Raw genomic sequence first — 15,746 nt, 5'->3', positions numbered from 1 at the left:
TAGCTACACCCACCATTTCAGCTACTTATTCAAGTGTATTTTAGCCCTGTTTTACCAAAAAGTACTTGTACTTGCTCGAATTCAGAATGTGTTTTCATTTAGAGCTTTTGAGGAAAAAAAAAGATAATCCATGTATTATTTTTGATACTATATATATCTACATATATATAAAATTTAAATCTCCTTACATTTACATCTCCCCAGTTCACAAGTTTCCCCCTTCTCACTTGCATAGCAACTGAAAACTTCCCTCTTGAGATTACTTGAATCTATTCTCTGCACAGATACTTGATTAATGATTTTACCAGCAATGTTGTAAACATCTGATGGAATTCAAAGTAATCTGCAACATATGACAGCCTCAGAGATTACTCTATTCCCCCTTCTCTCTCCCCAGATACTATTCCTTTTTAAACTGACATCAATTTTCAAGCTTTAAGAAAATCTTTGTAATGAAAGAAATACCATGTCATTTGAGGTAAGACTAGGCTTCAGTGTGCAGACATACTGGGCAAGAGCTGGTTATTGTTAAATTTAAACTCTCACAAGGAGAAGAGTGTTACAGAATATGAATATGGCTGCATCCCATGACTTGGGAAGCTGTAACTATTACTCTGTTTTTTTAAAAGTCATCGTATTATTAATATATTTGAACTACAGTGTCATTAGTGTCCGGGAGAGTCAGACTGTATTTGGATTGAGAAGAAATCATTGCCTCAGAAATCAAATACCAGAGAAATACTTCTGAGAAACAGTCTTTAAGTTTCATTAGCTCTGTAAAACCACAAATAACTCTTGTGTGTTCCCCAGTGCTTCTCTACATTCTTGGGGGTTTCTCCATCTCTAATGTTTTAGAATAGTAGCAAAATAACCTTAAAGGTTTCTTAAAGAGCAAGCAAGCACCTATTTTATATTTTCTTGAGGGAGTTGGGGAAAAGATGCTAAGAAAGGAAGAAGGAGATTAAGAAAAGGAAGTGGGCACATGGGACAGTTGGTAGCTTATGGTGGTGCTATGGCTAAGTAAAGAGGGTCCAACAGGGAAAAGACATTGCATTGTTCCAGGTTTGTGACTAATCCCAGCATATCATTCAGATAAATACTAGAGGTTTCTTCTCTCAAAACTAAGGGCTATATAGAAGCCTTTATCAGCATCTCTTTCTTGAAGTTGCAAGAAGATAAAATATTAATAACACTTTACATTAGATCTTATCTTGACAATATGTCATTAAATATGTCAAGAGCTAAATATAAATCTGCAATATTTTAGTCCATTATTTTTCTGCCAAAATAATCTATATGAATTCTACACAGTATCTGAGCCCAGACATAACAATTAATAACTGCAGTGTAGTTTTATTCAGTTTGACAATTCCAGTTTTGGACCATTTCATCTAGGATTTTTGCTGATGTATATTTAAAGGAGATACTCTCAGGCACATGGTGTGCCCTACACAGGGACAGGAGTTGGACTCAATGATCCTGATGGGTCCCTTCCTACTCAGCATATTCTGTGATCCTATAATCTGCTATTCAAACTTATTCAACGTGTGTGTGTGTGTGTCTCTTGTTTTTGACATTCTGCTGGTTGGTTTCCTGCTCCTCCTCCAAGAAACAGAAACATCTCTTTGAAGGACTGAAGCTCTTTGAATATCAATGCTAAAAGCTAGGCAGATTTTTGCCTTCCCTCAGATAATGCTGGATGCAGATTTTGGCATACTCCAAGATAATCAGATCTTTCCATTTTTAATCAGTGTTGATGATCTCACAGCAATGTAACCATTTTAATCAACACAGGTTGCAAGCAGACAAAGTAGATTAAGTAGATGAAAAGCCTCCTAGTTTCCCAAAGCTTTGCAACACTGATTGCTAAAGGACAATGTGAGCCCCCACATATTTTAGGGATCAAATAATTTTATACTGGTGCTTCCATGATACCTACCAGGAAGGATTACATAGGGAGCACTTTACAAACAAACCTAAATGATTCTGTATTTCTAATTACCATAATCTACTTAAGAAAATATGGAGAAATCTGCAAGAGACCACTTCAGTCAATGAGTTCACTTCCTTGCTATTACAGGCACCAACTCAGACTGACAATCTCATTCATAAACTTCCTGAGCTTCATCTCAGGAGTAAGATCACAGTCCTCCATCTCAGCTCCTACAGAAAGTGTCCCTCTGCACCTCTCTGTCCAATTGGCATAAACACTTCCACAGCCTTCTCAAACTAGCTTGTTCTGTCTACCAGATTGAAGGGTAGCCCCACACCTCTCAGTGAATGCTAGATCTAACTCACCCTCCTTGAACATGAATGTCAAGATAGGGAGAACCAGAGGCTACAAATGGAAGCGTGAGGAAATAGCAGACAAAACAGAGGATGCTATCACATTTCTAATAGGCAGAAAGATGATGATGATGATGATGATGATGATGATGATGATGATGATGATGATGATGATGATGATGATGATGATTATTATTATTATTATTATTATTCTGTAGGTGGGGAAAGATAAGGTGTTTGTTGTCAAATTTGATGGAGTATTTGACTACTTTGCATCAGGCTTTATAACTGCACCATTTGGCTCTTTGTAGCAGAAACTAGGTAGTTTTCACTGCCAGTGCTGCTTTTCAGGTTTTTTCCAGCAATGCCTGAAAGTGCTGGAAATTTTTCTGAACAGCAACTATCACAGAGTATATGCAAGACAAGAAGACACAGCTGTTCTCTTGTGAAAACTAGCCTTAAAAGCAGCACAAGGAAGACAGAGAACTCAGAAAAGGAACGGGAAGGCAGGCAGGAAGATCGAAAAATAAAAAGCTAGTCTTTTTGTTCATTCTGTGATAAATCTGTATCTTCAGAAGAAAAACTGTCATCCTGCATTTGGAAGAGTGCTATACAAGTGAATTTTTAGCAGAGAATACAGATTTAGATAATGAGAGGAAATGGAGTCTGACTGCTGTCTCAGGAAGCTCAAATAATTTCTGTCAAGAAAGCACAGAAAATCATAAATCCAAAGAAATGTCTAGGCCATCTCACACTTGCTCTTCTGTTAGCCCTGAAAGCAAAACATACTATCATGAAAGGAAAAGGTCAGCTTAGAATTAGTGAAGGAAATTAAGGCAGAAAAAAGGAACAGTACAGATGGTGGAAAAGGAACAAAGAATAAAAATCTGGAAGATGTCCTTGGACAGCCCTAGTCCTCTGAACTCCAGAAAGATACAAAGGAATGAAAAAAGTACAGATTTGGGCATAAACATGAAAGATTCCTGGTGTGGAAACACCTTTGGCATAGAAAAACATGCAACTGAGGACCAACATGAGAGAGAGCTCTTAAAATAAATCTCAAGCAGCACAGAAAAGACAACAAACGGGAAACAGCTGCTGACAGTTACTTTCAGTATAACTGGCAGGCAACAGCCTGAGAGCAACATAAGAGATACCTTTTCATGCAGCACACAGCTTCACTGCAGACTCCTTACTACAGCACATCATGAATGCCAAAACCTCACGTAGCTTTAAAAAAAGGACTGCACAAAGCAATGGGGAAATAAAAAAAACCCCTGTAAACAGCCAAAAATGGACTAGCATACCACCATTTTTGTTTCACAGAAACACCTGATTGATCTGAGAGGCTGGCACATTTCCTGCGTGAAAAATCACCTCCCTTGTTTTCAAACTTAGCGTCTGCATGGTTGCTGCTGGCTTCAGGACTCTGGCCTTTGAGCTCACTTACAGTTCATATGCTCATGCTATTATCCAAAAGTTTTGTTCTCTTTCTTTGCTGATCCGTAACAGGTGGATTAAAAACACCCTTCGACTTCATTGCTAATTGCCCACCTGCAGAAGTCCCCTTGCTTATCTCCCTATTCCTTCTGCACAAACTGTTGTGCATTCTGGACATAGCTGCACAGCTGGCCAGCACTAATAAGACTAATTTCAGAAAACTGGTAACTGCAATTATTAAATTGACAAATCTTTTAATAGCAGCCTCGTTATTTAATCTCAGTACATTATCAGATATAAAAAAAATTCTTAAGTCCCAAATAATTAAACATGCAACATGTTTCAGTACTTCAGTGTGGATAGCCCTAGTCTTTGAATCAAACCTGCTCAGTTTCTAAACAGTCTTTTGCAAACGTTTGACATCATCACATTCAGACATTCTTGGGAAAAGAGCTTCAAAAGGTACTGGATACAAGTTAATCTGACCAAAACTCTAACTTTAAAAGAAGGACCTTTACACCTACCTAGGCTTCAGCCAAACTAATGAATTGCAAGCCCCAAGTTTTATACATTTCCTGGGAGCTGGACCTCCAATATCCTCACCACCAAGGCACCTCTCTGCTTTTCCTTAGACTAATTTTTCTTCCTTCCAGTCTTTCATTTTTACTTCTCTTCTCTTGTTTAGATAGAGTTTTCATGCAAGACATTACCTAACAACAGTCAGGAATTAAACTAGCAGCTCTCACAGAGCTCCTCACTGTGTACTCCTGTATTTGCACACAATAACCTGTACAGCTCATCAATTTAAAGTTCATACTAACAGCAAGGCACAAACAGACGTAATGAATGTGCTCAAGAACTATAAAAGGGCTAGAAAGGGCTGTACCTTCTCCCAGCAGAAGTATTCACAGGCCCTACATAGTGAGCACAACACACAGGTTAATTCTATCCACATTGCTTTTTTTGACTGAAACCAGAGCAATTCTGTGAAGAAACTGGACAAATGGTACATGTTACTTAAGACCTGGTTCCTTTTATCATGTCTTAAACTAAGTAATTAATTACCTGAGAAGCTTAAGGATCAACCTAACTCAATTCCTGCTTACAGTTTTTAAACCATCAAGCAGCAGAATCCTGCTAGCGTCCTTTGGCATTCCATGCTCACTTCCCAAGCACTGTGGTCTGCAGCACAGCATTCCTTAGAGTCAGGACGAACACAGACTGAATTGCTACAGGAGCTACTGAATGTCTTTCATTATAGCTGGCAGGTGAAAGATCAGCAATCCATCAAGATTTTCTTTTACTATAATACTTATGTGATTCCTAATACGTCGCACTGAATACTCCAATACTGATCTACAGATACACAGTAGCTTCCTTGGAAATACATTCAACTCTCCTATATAAACAGATTCATCTAACAGAAGTTTCTTAGCTAAAACAGTCCCAAAAAACCACTCTTTTTTCTAGAGACAGAATCTTGGATCTAAATGCAACATAACCATCATGGAACATGTCAGACAGTGAAAGCTCTCCAAGGAGACAGTGAGAGATGAGAACAGTCTTCTTCCTTTTCCTACAGCTCAATTTTCAGTATCACTTTACTGTCAATTCATAGTGCTTAAACAAAAATCTGAGTAAAGGCTAAAAGCAACACAAATCCTAAAACCAGCACATGAGCAGGAAGCCCAGAAATGCAAAGTCCCAAGCACTGCGCCTTCCACTCATTGAAACTTCAGATTCTACATTCCTCTTTCTATTTCCATTACTCAGTGTCCATAAAGGCTGCAACTGTAATTCAGAACACTGAACTCTTCCCTTCTCCAGTAAACGATGCTTTTCTTCACATTAACAGAGAATCAGGAACATCATTTTTTTCCCATTGTCTCACAGCTGACGATCCTGTTTGCCAAAATATCTTCCTGATACGCACTTTGGGGTATTTTTGGACACGCTTTACTTTTCAGCATATTGTAGCTAAGTCATTAAAATGTCAGAATTTGGATGCTGTGGTTACATTTGACTTCTATTGTGGACAAATAACAGGCTTTCATACATTTGACAGCACTTAGCAAAATGACTCATGCAGCTTCATTTCAAGTAAAGCCTAAGAAGTGGAAAACACACTGAATGAACAGAGATGGACTTGTCAGCGTTTGCTAGGAAAGAAGTTGCAGGAGGGTAGCAGAAGAACTGCTGCAAACAAAAGGCTGCCATACTAACCTGTTAGTGGATCCATTGTAGCAGTAGTTTGGAAGGAAATCATAATTGAGTTCCCAAAAGACATGAAGAGTGATTCTTCCATAAGGGGCTGACACATTGTGATTGGCTTCTCTGAACATGGCATCAAAGCTGTCCAAGGTCATATACCTACTCAGAAGCTTGTGAGTCATTTTGTTTATCTCTATCAAGCCATCCAGCTCCTATAAAAAACAAGAAATAAGAAAATGAGTAGTGCATTTAATAAAGTAGAGAACTCAATGAAGTACATAAATAACCTTGACCGAATAGAAGACCAGAAAGAAGTAAAAATTAATAACTGACTCTCTGCCAGTCTCTTATTTTAATCAGCTGGAAAGGCTCAGTGATCTTGGGATTGTTTTGTAACCATCTCCCACAAAAACCCTCTGAGACTTGAAGAGTATTCATTAAAATCAGTCCACACTGCAGATGGATCCCAAAACCAGATTTGTGCCAACTCTTCTTCCACTGAGCAAAAGTTATAACTCCAACATGTAAGTGTGGTGAGACACAGGCCAAGAAGCACCTTCTCCATTTCCTACTTTACAAGCTATCACAAAGTAATTTCTGCTCAGCAGGGCTCTGGTAAAATAACTTTTGTAGTAGAACTAGTAGTGATAACATCACATTCTCCATAAATCCTTCTCATAGTTTACTCCAGTAAAGAATGTACTAAGATGCAATGAAAGACCAGACATTTACAAATGTTATGAAGGTATGCATGGAATCACTAGCTCCAGATAACACAACTATATACGAGCACTGCCTTTCAAAACATTTCTCCTCTTGACAAGAAATGCCTGATATGGTTTCTGGCACTTTCAATAAAAGTAAAAAAGGTAAAATAAAATACATCCATCTCTGACATCAGACACTGAAAACACCAAACACAAAGAACATAACCTCTCACTTCAGAAAAAACCAGGCATTGCTTTTAAAGGCTATTGTGCAATGACCCAGTAAAGGAATATCCAGTGGCTTTGTTTGGCCATGCATCAAACTTTTGGTCATCTACCCATACAGTGCTGTCAGATTTAATTGGTCCATGTTTCAAAGGCTTTTTCAAACCTGTGAATAACAGTTACTTTAAGGAAAACTAACCACTATGATTATTATTTCAGCACTGAGTCCTATCTGCGGGGGAAAAAAAAATTGCTCAGTCGTTTAAATACTTTCATTTAGTTAATTTAGCTTGAAAAACAGCAGAAATTTCTGATTAGTTAAGCTACTAGTTTAAGTTTCTCACAGAGGAAAGCACTGAGGCAGAAATTATTTTGCATTACACAAAAGAAAAAACAAAGGGGGCAGGGGAAGGCAGGAGCATGGTGGAGAGACAACATCTTAGCCCTGCCACTTTCTAACTCAAAGAAGAGTGAGAACCTGTGACCTGAGAAGCACACCATCAACAGTTTCTCTTAACCAGTGTAATTTCTGACGTAGCTGGAGATGACTAAAAGAGTGCCTTTTGCAGGACTAAGGTGCTTTTCTGGCAAGGGTAAATCAGACAAACTTCAACCATAGCATTGTATTATTTCATACTTACAGAAGAATTAAAACAGAATATCAGAGGGAAAAGTTTTGTTACGTCTCTAATAAGACTGCTTAAATTATTTTCCACTTACTCAACTAAGGTTTAGGATAAAATAAGTTTTCAGCCTCTTCTCCTTTCAGAAGTGACTGTACAACTATTTGCTGAGAAAATACTTGGAGGACCTCTAGCAAAGCTTCTGCCATTAAAAAAAACCCAAACAGATGTATAAGGAAAAAAAAAAGGCTAGATATCTATAAATCTCAATGAGAAAAAAAATAATAAAATTAGACAAAACAAATATAAATTAAACCAAAACAAAACTAGACCCTAGACCGCAGTTGCAGTGTCGGTGCTCTAGCCAAACTGCAACCCAACACAACACTCACCACAATGGAAGTCAAATCCTCACTTTCAAATCGACCAATTGCCAATTCCATTGACCGGTACATGGCTGCTGAAATCCGCTGAGTGATCAGTCGGTTCAGATCTATTGACCTACCAAGGAGCTAAAGAAAAAAAATGCCATCAAATTTTGAACTGGAAGTCAAACTACGAGACGAGCTGCACAAGGACTATGAGAGCCCACAAACTGACTTTCACATCATGAACACGCAGAAGCAAAGCAGACAGACAAAATTATAAATTCATTAACAAAGTTAGTACAGCAATTTACACCCCAATTATCACAAAAAGAAGTAAAATGACACATCGTATTTACATCTAAGCATTTAAATCAGCATTTTATGCTTCCATGAGACTGTGACGACAACATACTGAAAACTGGCAAAGCATGTTTCTAGGAAGACAACTCTACAACACATGACATTCCTACTTGGCTTGTGTTTGCTTAACTGCAACAGACATTTCCATTCAAACAGGACCTTTTAAGGTTTTTTTCCTTAATTTACTCCTTCATATCACAAAAAAGCTGATCTGAAATGTCAGTTACGCCACTTCGATGACAGAATAAAAAGCCTGGAAAGAGTTTCATTTACCTACATAAACCAACACCACTGAGAAATTTCCAAGCAACTGGAATACAACAGAGTAGGAGCTAACTCACTTGGACATGTCTCTGTTTCAGCAGCGTCTCATAGCGGTTGGACTGCAGCAACTGAATGCTGGCTCCCTGATTCTTGCATTCCGAACGTAACCGTTTATCCAGAAGCAGGCTGTTGAGAAAGGAAGAAAATGCTTCAAGTATATTAGGCAGCAAAACAGAGCAGAAATGCATGAACAGAAGTCCCCACTACTGGAATAGCACTACCTGCCAGCCATTGCCTTGTAATACACAAATATTTGGTCTGCCAGCTTGTAGACGAATTGGTCAAAACACAGGTTTACCTTGGAGGGAAAAAAAATTGCATTTAGAGGTACTTAAAGGCAAAAAAGAGAAGCTTATCCAAGATCTCCCACTGTTTAACAAACATAATTAATAAAGTGAACACATCTGTATTTTCCAGTACAAGAGAAGATGGTATTCAGTTTTCAGCATTAATGTGAGGTTTCTTTACAACATTATCACCCAACCAGTTACCCATCCTCTGCTCTTTCTTCTCAGTTTATAATCTCCAATTATTTTATATCTCTTATAGCAGGTCTTGAACTTTAGCATCATTTTCACATTCAGACTGTTCTTCTCTGGTAGATAAGGTTACTTTACCTCTGCCTCAATCTCATCATAGAGGAACTGCTTCTTAAATTTAGTAAGTGCATAATGAGCACTGTCATTATAAAGGTCCAAAGAATACAGAACATACCTGAATGAAAAAGAAGATTAAAAAAAAAAGTTACAGGTCTACAGAGCTTATGATTCTTTAGGATGGTGCAGTTAAGATGATGTAAGCCCGTCAATATTGTAATCTATACATGGTACATTCAAACAGGATTTATTTTTGTTTTGTTTGAGTTTATATAAAAAATATCACTGAGTTAGTTCCAGAAACTGTATAGATAAAGTTTGCAGTCTGAAATTTGTTTTCTAGATGTAGCTTTCCATCTAAATGGAACTATGCTTTTACTACTATGTATTTTATATTCAACATCTTTGAGGAGTAAGTAAGGAGAACTCACTCAGGGAACAATATATATTTGGCTGGTACAATAATACTTCTACTGAATGGTTTCATATTTTGATTATTCACTTCAAAAAGAAAACTTTCAGAATCTGGAAACTGGCAAATGTAAAAGGGAAAATTTATAAAGATGTAGAATACCTTCTCAGTGACAGTTTGTTAAAAACAAATTAAAGCAGTAACATTACAAAAAGGAATGGCCAGAATTAAGAGTAATCATTCCGTAGAGGAGCACAAGTAGGTCTTACTCCATCATTGATGCCTCTTTGGTCTCCAAAATATGGTCCGTCAGAATCCAAGGCATGGACATCTCAATGGGAAACTGGATTCTTCTGCCCATGGTCAGCTCTAAGAAGAATTCCCTGAACCATAGCTGGGACAGATCACAGCATTGCTGCAGGGTTTCTTTCAGAATAAATAAAGAAGAATTATTCTTCTTATAGAACTACATCAGGAACAATACAACTGTGATTCTGATGATGTAATGTGAAACAAAAAAAGCAGGTGTGAGTCACTAGAGCTAGTCACATAGGCCAAATATGTAAACCAAATTCAAAATATAAAGCCCATGACTTTTTCTAAGAGTTTTTAACTCCATGTCAGTCCACAAAGTGGTGCCTTATTACAGAAAAAAGGGTGGAAGTGGACCACACTACCAGTTAATGAGAAAATCTGTCTGCACCAGTTTCTCAGTTTGGGGCTGAGAAAGCTGTACAATGAACTCGGGAAGCAACAGGCAAAGGAGACAAAATTGTACCGTATTCACCAGTACCATCTCTCCCTCTGGAGGACTGAATCACTCCACATGTTCACGTTGATTAGATGGGCAGGAAATGACAAGACAAACACACGGAGGGATTAAAACAAAAAAGATTCTAAAGCTGCTGCCAAGGGCATGGAGGTATGCATCCCACCTCTCCAGAGAACACTTGGCACAAGCCTTCTTTTGCAGAAGGCTTGGGAACCAAAACAGGAATGATTTTTATTTATTTTTTTTTTTACATTAAGATCTTCTTAAGACCTTTGGAAGTGCTGTTCCCCAGTAGCATTATGACTGCCATTAACAGGCTCCCCCTTCTAAAGGGTAAAGGAGTCCAGCAGCAAAACAAAAACAAAAGACAACACAGCATGGTGATGACAAAGACTAGATACATTCAATGTCAGTAGGTGAATTCTTTAGGACAGTATGTTTCCGATTACAATTAACTGAATAGTAAGAGTAGTGAAATGACATCAAATTTACCACAACAGAGAATTTGTTTGCTCTGTACTTCAAACAAAAACAAACAAACAAAAAAATCCCAAAAACCCAAAACTACTTCCTTTTTAAAATTTCAATGTGCATAGGCTTATCTGTCCCTTGTTTATATAAATACGTACATTAAAAAAATAGAAAAGGGAGGTTACAATATGAAATTTGACGCATTATAAACAAATGTGCAACAAGTCAAAATAAAAATCCCACCACAATACTGAATATCATGTCTGAGAACAAGTTTGGACAGACCAAGGCTTTTGATAAATAAACCCAAGGTAAGTTGACTTAGGCAATCGGAAACATTTCCCAGGTCGGTGTTAGAGGTGTTAGGACATGCTAAGCTGGACACTGATCATCTACATATCTTACCACTGAAATTTATCAAATGAGTGTAGAAGAAAGACTCGCGATGGAATTTTTCTATGTCCAATATGGTGGGCCCCTCAAGGCTACTTCTCAAGGTTTTCTTGGAACCACTTTTGTCAGCAATGAGGGACTCTAACATAGTTCTCACCATGTAAAGCTGTATCATTAAAGGAAACAATTGTGGTGGAAAGGGGGAGAGGGGAAGGAAAATACACAGGGTACATTAGTTGAGCAACACTGAGAATTACTACCAGTAAGCGACTGCTCCACTTCAAATTGAAAACTGGCACCGTGTGGGTAAAAGGCTTTCAGGAGAGAGGAGCAGATGCAACACTACCCTATGCACCAGCACAAATGCCTGCCCATGCCAAGGGGACCTTCACTGACACTCAGCAGCAGACCATTTGCAGTGGAACAGTTCGTATCACCACAAAAAGGAAAAGTAATAAGTAATGTCTTACCACCAAAGTTTAAAAGAGGCGGATAGATGTAGGACTGCCTCAGAAACTTGTGTGTCACATGCAATAGCTTTTCCAATCCCAGAGACTTGAGCTGCTTCAACAGCTCAGCAGAGTTCAAGGACTCTGTCATAGTGCGAACCATGTAGAGCTAAAAACCAACAGACAGGGGCAGGCAGGGGAGAGAGAATCCGTTAATAAAAACACATGGGTAAATAAGGAAGGGGAAACAGAAGCAGAGAAAAACGTGTTAGTTTGTTAAAACTGTAAAACAGCACAGAGGGCATGCAGAGGACACACAGAAAGGTTTTCTTGCTCAGAATGACCACTGCAATCCGGTGCTCCCTCAAGCAAAGGGAAAAGTTCCCATTCATTTCAGAGGATGCTCAGAGAGCCATTTGCCTCTCAAATTATTTTGCAAAGATTTCCAAGTATTACCGGTTCTTCCATAGACATTTTAGAACTGCATGAAAGTCAGAAAAACCTATCTAAAAATAAATATATTCGACCTCCCTTCCTCCTGTCAGCCAAGACAGACAAGTGTGCCAGCCCAAGAGCAGAAAAAGCAGACAGAACCATGTACTCTAAACAGCCTGTTGCAGCCAGTGAAACAAAGCCCCAAGCACAGCAGAAGCACACTGGTGGTGATACTTATTTTTTTCCCCAGAAAATTAAAAATCAAACATTTTTTTTTTCCAATTCGCAAAACAAAATCATCATTGAACATATCTTACCACAATTTCAGCAATTATTCTTTTACCCAAGATTATTACCCATACATGCTCTCTTCCCACAGATTTTAGGTATTGAAAGATTGTCTTTACAAACCACAGTTGCCTTCAATTTTTCACGCAAAGTGCTCAGTACCTCATTTTCTCAGATGAGCTATGAATACCAGACCATACACTCTCCAAACAAATCCACAAAGAAAATAAAAGAAGAGAATTATATGGAGGTAACAAGAACAAGCATCTAGGTATGGAATTTCAATGACTACCACAGAAAACGCACTTGAAATACCTTGTTTTAGCAGCAGCAGCAGATTAAATAGATTTTGGGGAGCAGTTTTAACATTCATTACTGATCTTGTCAGAAGTCAAATACTCTCCCATATTTTACAGGCAATCATTTATATTTCAAACTTATTTTCAAACTACATAGATATCTATTCAATAATGGGTTTTAATTAAAAAAAAAAATCCACCAGTCACACCAGAGATGGGACTCAGGCAAGGAAATAATTCAAATAGTTTAAAAATGTTATGTAAAAAACATTAGGAGCTCAATGAGAAAATACTTCTTCCCATGAAGTCAAATTAAGGATATTGAACACTTGGAAAAATTATGCATCAGAGTAGAAAGTAAGAGCAACCCAGAGGATTTTGGTTAAGTATACATAATTTTGTAAATATAAATCTAATCAAAGTAAATGTTTAGCATTAAGAAGACCAACAAACAACAACAAAAAAAACATCAAACCCAAAACACCAAAACCTTTCATGCAATAATTGTCGACAGATACCACAACCACCAGTCAGGAAAATACCTGAGTGCTGGAGGGTCCCACTGCACGCCTTGGGACTTTGATGTCAAAACCACTTTTGGGGTCCTTCTCTCCCCTGAGAGCTGGGTCATTGAATGGCTCGTGACCAGCTTCCCAGTCACAGACTGTCTTTCTGATGGCCTGCAAAACACTGAACACAATCCACGTTAACTTCAGACTGTTAAACATCCAAATGCACTGATGAGCAACATTTTGTTCTCTTAAGCACTCTTCCACAAGCACAGAAACTTTGCAACAGCATTCAGGAGCCTGGGGTAACTCAGAGAAACCACAGATGATTTCACAAACAACTTCAAGAATGCCACATCTACAAAACTATTGCTCTGCAATGTTTATCAAAAAGGATAGTCCAGAGCCCTTCTCCTCGGCCAGAAGAAAGGTGACCCCTGAACCTGGTTCACCAGAGACAAAACTCACTTGTCAAGATCCACCTCTGGGATCTTCCACAAACACATCAAGCCATTTTGTTCTCCTCAACTGCAAAAAGCAGACTATTCAATCAAACCAAAGCAGATTACTAACCAAACTAAAGAGAGATCATTCTGGCTTGAAATGAAAAGAAGCAGCAGAGTTCCTGTTTCCAGCAGAACTCCAGAATTCAGCTGGAGTTAATACAAACAGCTTCATACTCCTAACTCCAGATAGTGAACTGGACTTCAGATACCTGCCAGGAACACAGCCAGCCATATCCTATGTCATACTGAATGATTAAAAAAATGGCTCCTCCCAGATCCAAGCAGGTTTGAAATACTAGTTTCCTTTTTCATGAAAAGTCCCTGGGACAAAAAGACTCCCTGGCAAGCTTGGTAATTTGGAGTAATTTGTTTATTTTTAGCTTATGATGGAACTTTTGTGGCAGTACCAAAGCATTCAGCAATGGCCTAATAAGTCAAAGATTTTCACCTCTAAGAGCTTTGCAACAAAACATGGGATTAAACAAATGGTAAACAAAGATGAAAAGCAAATAATTAGAGACAAAAAAAATAAGGTCAGGAAATGCCAACAACCAATGTGGGCAGATGGAGCACTTGGAGCATAAGTTTAAGGCTAATAAGCCAAAAGCAGCAGAAGCTGAGAAAGAAGGCAGGATGCTAAAAGGGCAGAAATAAAGACTATGGGATGGTATGTAAGCATGAAACACAAGGAGAGGAAACACTGGAATCACAAGGAAGGTGGACAGTACCACCTTTCTTCAAAAGAAAAATACTAGTCTTGCTTTCAGTACTGCAGTGCCTGTTTTTCCTTGAAATAAAAATAAACTAGGGGGAACACAAGACTTCCTGTGGTAGTCCTAAGTGGCTCCAGACAACCTGTGCTCTTACCATAGCCATGGTGGCAGCCATTCATTTTTTACTTCAGACTTCTTCAACACCCAGTACATATTCAACCAAGCTAACTTTGAATACCAGACTAGTAAGGCAGTACAGACTTAAAGAGGCAAAATTTAACAGCTCTGCAATTATGCAACAAATTTAGTAAGATTTGGGGGAAAGAACACAGGAGGAGAAGATGAAAACAAGAACCCTACCTCTGAATCACATTTTTCTTCTTCTTAATGGCTTGTCTTAATGGCTCTCTAAGCGTGACCTGGGCAAAGTCCTGAAGAGCTGCATAAATGGTATGGCGAATGGCATGATTGAAAACACTTTCCATCCTTCCCATAAGCACCTGAAGACCTTTGATCATGGCAATCACCTGCAAAAAAAAAGAAGTGTATTTTTCTTATTTTGTTTGTACAACTGTTCAAAAAGCCCTCTTTTTAAAAATTGGAAAAGTGGGGTTAACAAGTTCCAATAGATAAAGGATAGTTTTTCTGTGCTCCTCCTACATATTAAATGTGGCTTTCAGAGTCAACAAAGGGCATGCTGTCTTTTTGCACTGGGTGTAGAAAATGCTTATAGAAAATGTTCTCCTTTGTACAGAACACTTGGAAAATCCCAGTAAAAATATATTTATCTTACCTCAACCAAAGCAAACTTCTCCTCACTGGTATAATTGTATCTTGTTGCTCTTTCATATTCTTCTGCATTGTCAGGACAATCTTTATTAGAATATTTGTCAGTTGGGTGTACCAGCTTCCAAGAATACTGCAGTTCACACAGAATAAGGAGAAAAACAATGGGAGGGAGGAAAAAAGGACTGAGAAATACGAAACATAGCTAAACATACACAACATTCTTTAAGAAATACTCCAGAGTTTTCAAGAATAGCTGAAAAATGGTATTTGGTACTATTCTCAAAACCTGCATAAAGGCAGAATCTACTATCTCGTGCAATGCCAAACAATAATTGGCCTAAAAAATTTTCTTGAAAGCCATAGATCCCTTATTAGCTCAAAAAAGCAATTCACACTCAGTTGGTAATGCACTTCAGGGTATTTTTTTACTGAGCAAATGCTAGTTTAGGCAAAAGTTTCTTCAAGCATGAGAAACATGGAGAGATCAAAGAGCGTAACAAAAAAAAAAAAAATCTATCTCACACACAAAAATTGGAGATTCCAGCTTGGCCAAATATTCTCATTTAGAAT

General features: G+C 38.2%; 1 protein-coding gene across 6 annotated transcripts in view; it reads right to left on the bottom strand.

Annotated features, from left to right (window-relative positions):
• Positions 1-15,746, bottom strand: part of CYFIP1 (cytoplasmic FMR1 interacting protein 1) — an 85,308-nt gene that overhangs the window by 34,886 nt on the left and 34,676 nt on the right. For 4 of the 6 annotated variants that reach the window (XM_051608601.1, XM_051608602.1, XM_051608605.1 and 1 more), the window contains exons 13-22: positions 15,181-15,306; positions 14,748-14,914; positions 13,202-13,349; positions 11,201-11,354; positions 9,822-9,978; positions 9,162-9,258; positions 8,766-8,842; positions 8,562-8,670; positions 7,885-8,004; positions 5,950-6,149 (exon numbers count right to left, since the gene is read on the bottom strand). In XM_051608601.1, coding sequence (XP_051464561.1) covers positions 5,950-6,149; positions 7,885-8,004; positions 8,562-8,670; positions 8,766-8,842; positions 9,162-9,258; positions 9,822-9,978; positions 11,201-11,354; positions 13,202-13,349; positions 14,748-14,914; positions 15,181-15,306 — 1,355 coding nt within the window. The other 2 variants (XM_051608603.1, XM_051608607.1) reach the window with 2 other exon arrangements.

Source organism: Apus apus, chromosome 1 (genome assembly GCF_020740795.1).
Source record: "Apus apus isolate bApuApu2 chromosome 1, bApuApu2.pri.cur, whole genome shotgun sequence".
NCBI classification, from domain to species: domain Eukaryota; kingdom Metazoa; phylum Chordata; class Aves; order Apodiformes; family Apodidae; genus Apus; species Apus apus.
The sequence above is the reverse complement of the archived record's forward strand: the minus strand, read 5'-3'. Positions and strand labels throughout refer to the sequence as shown.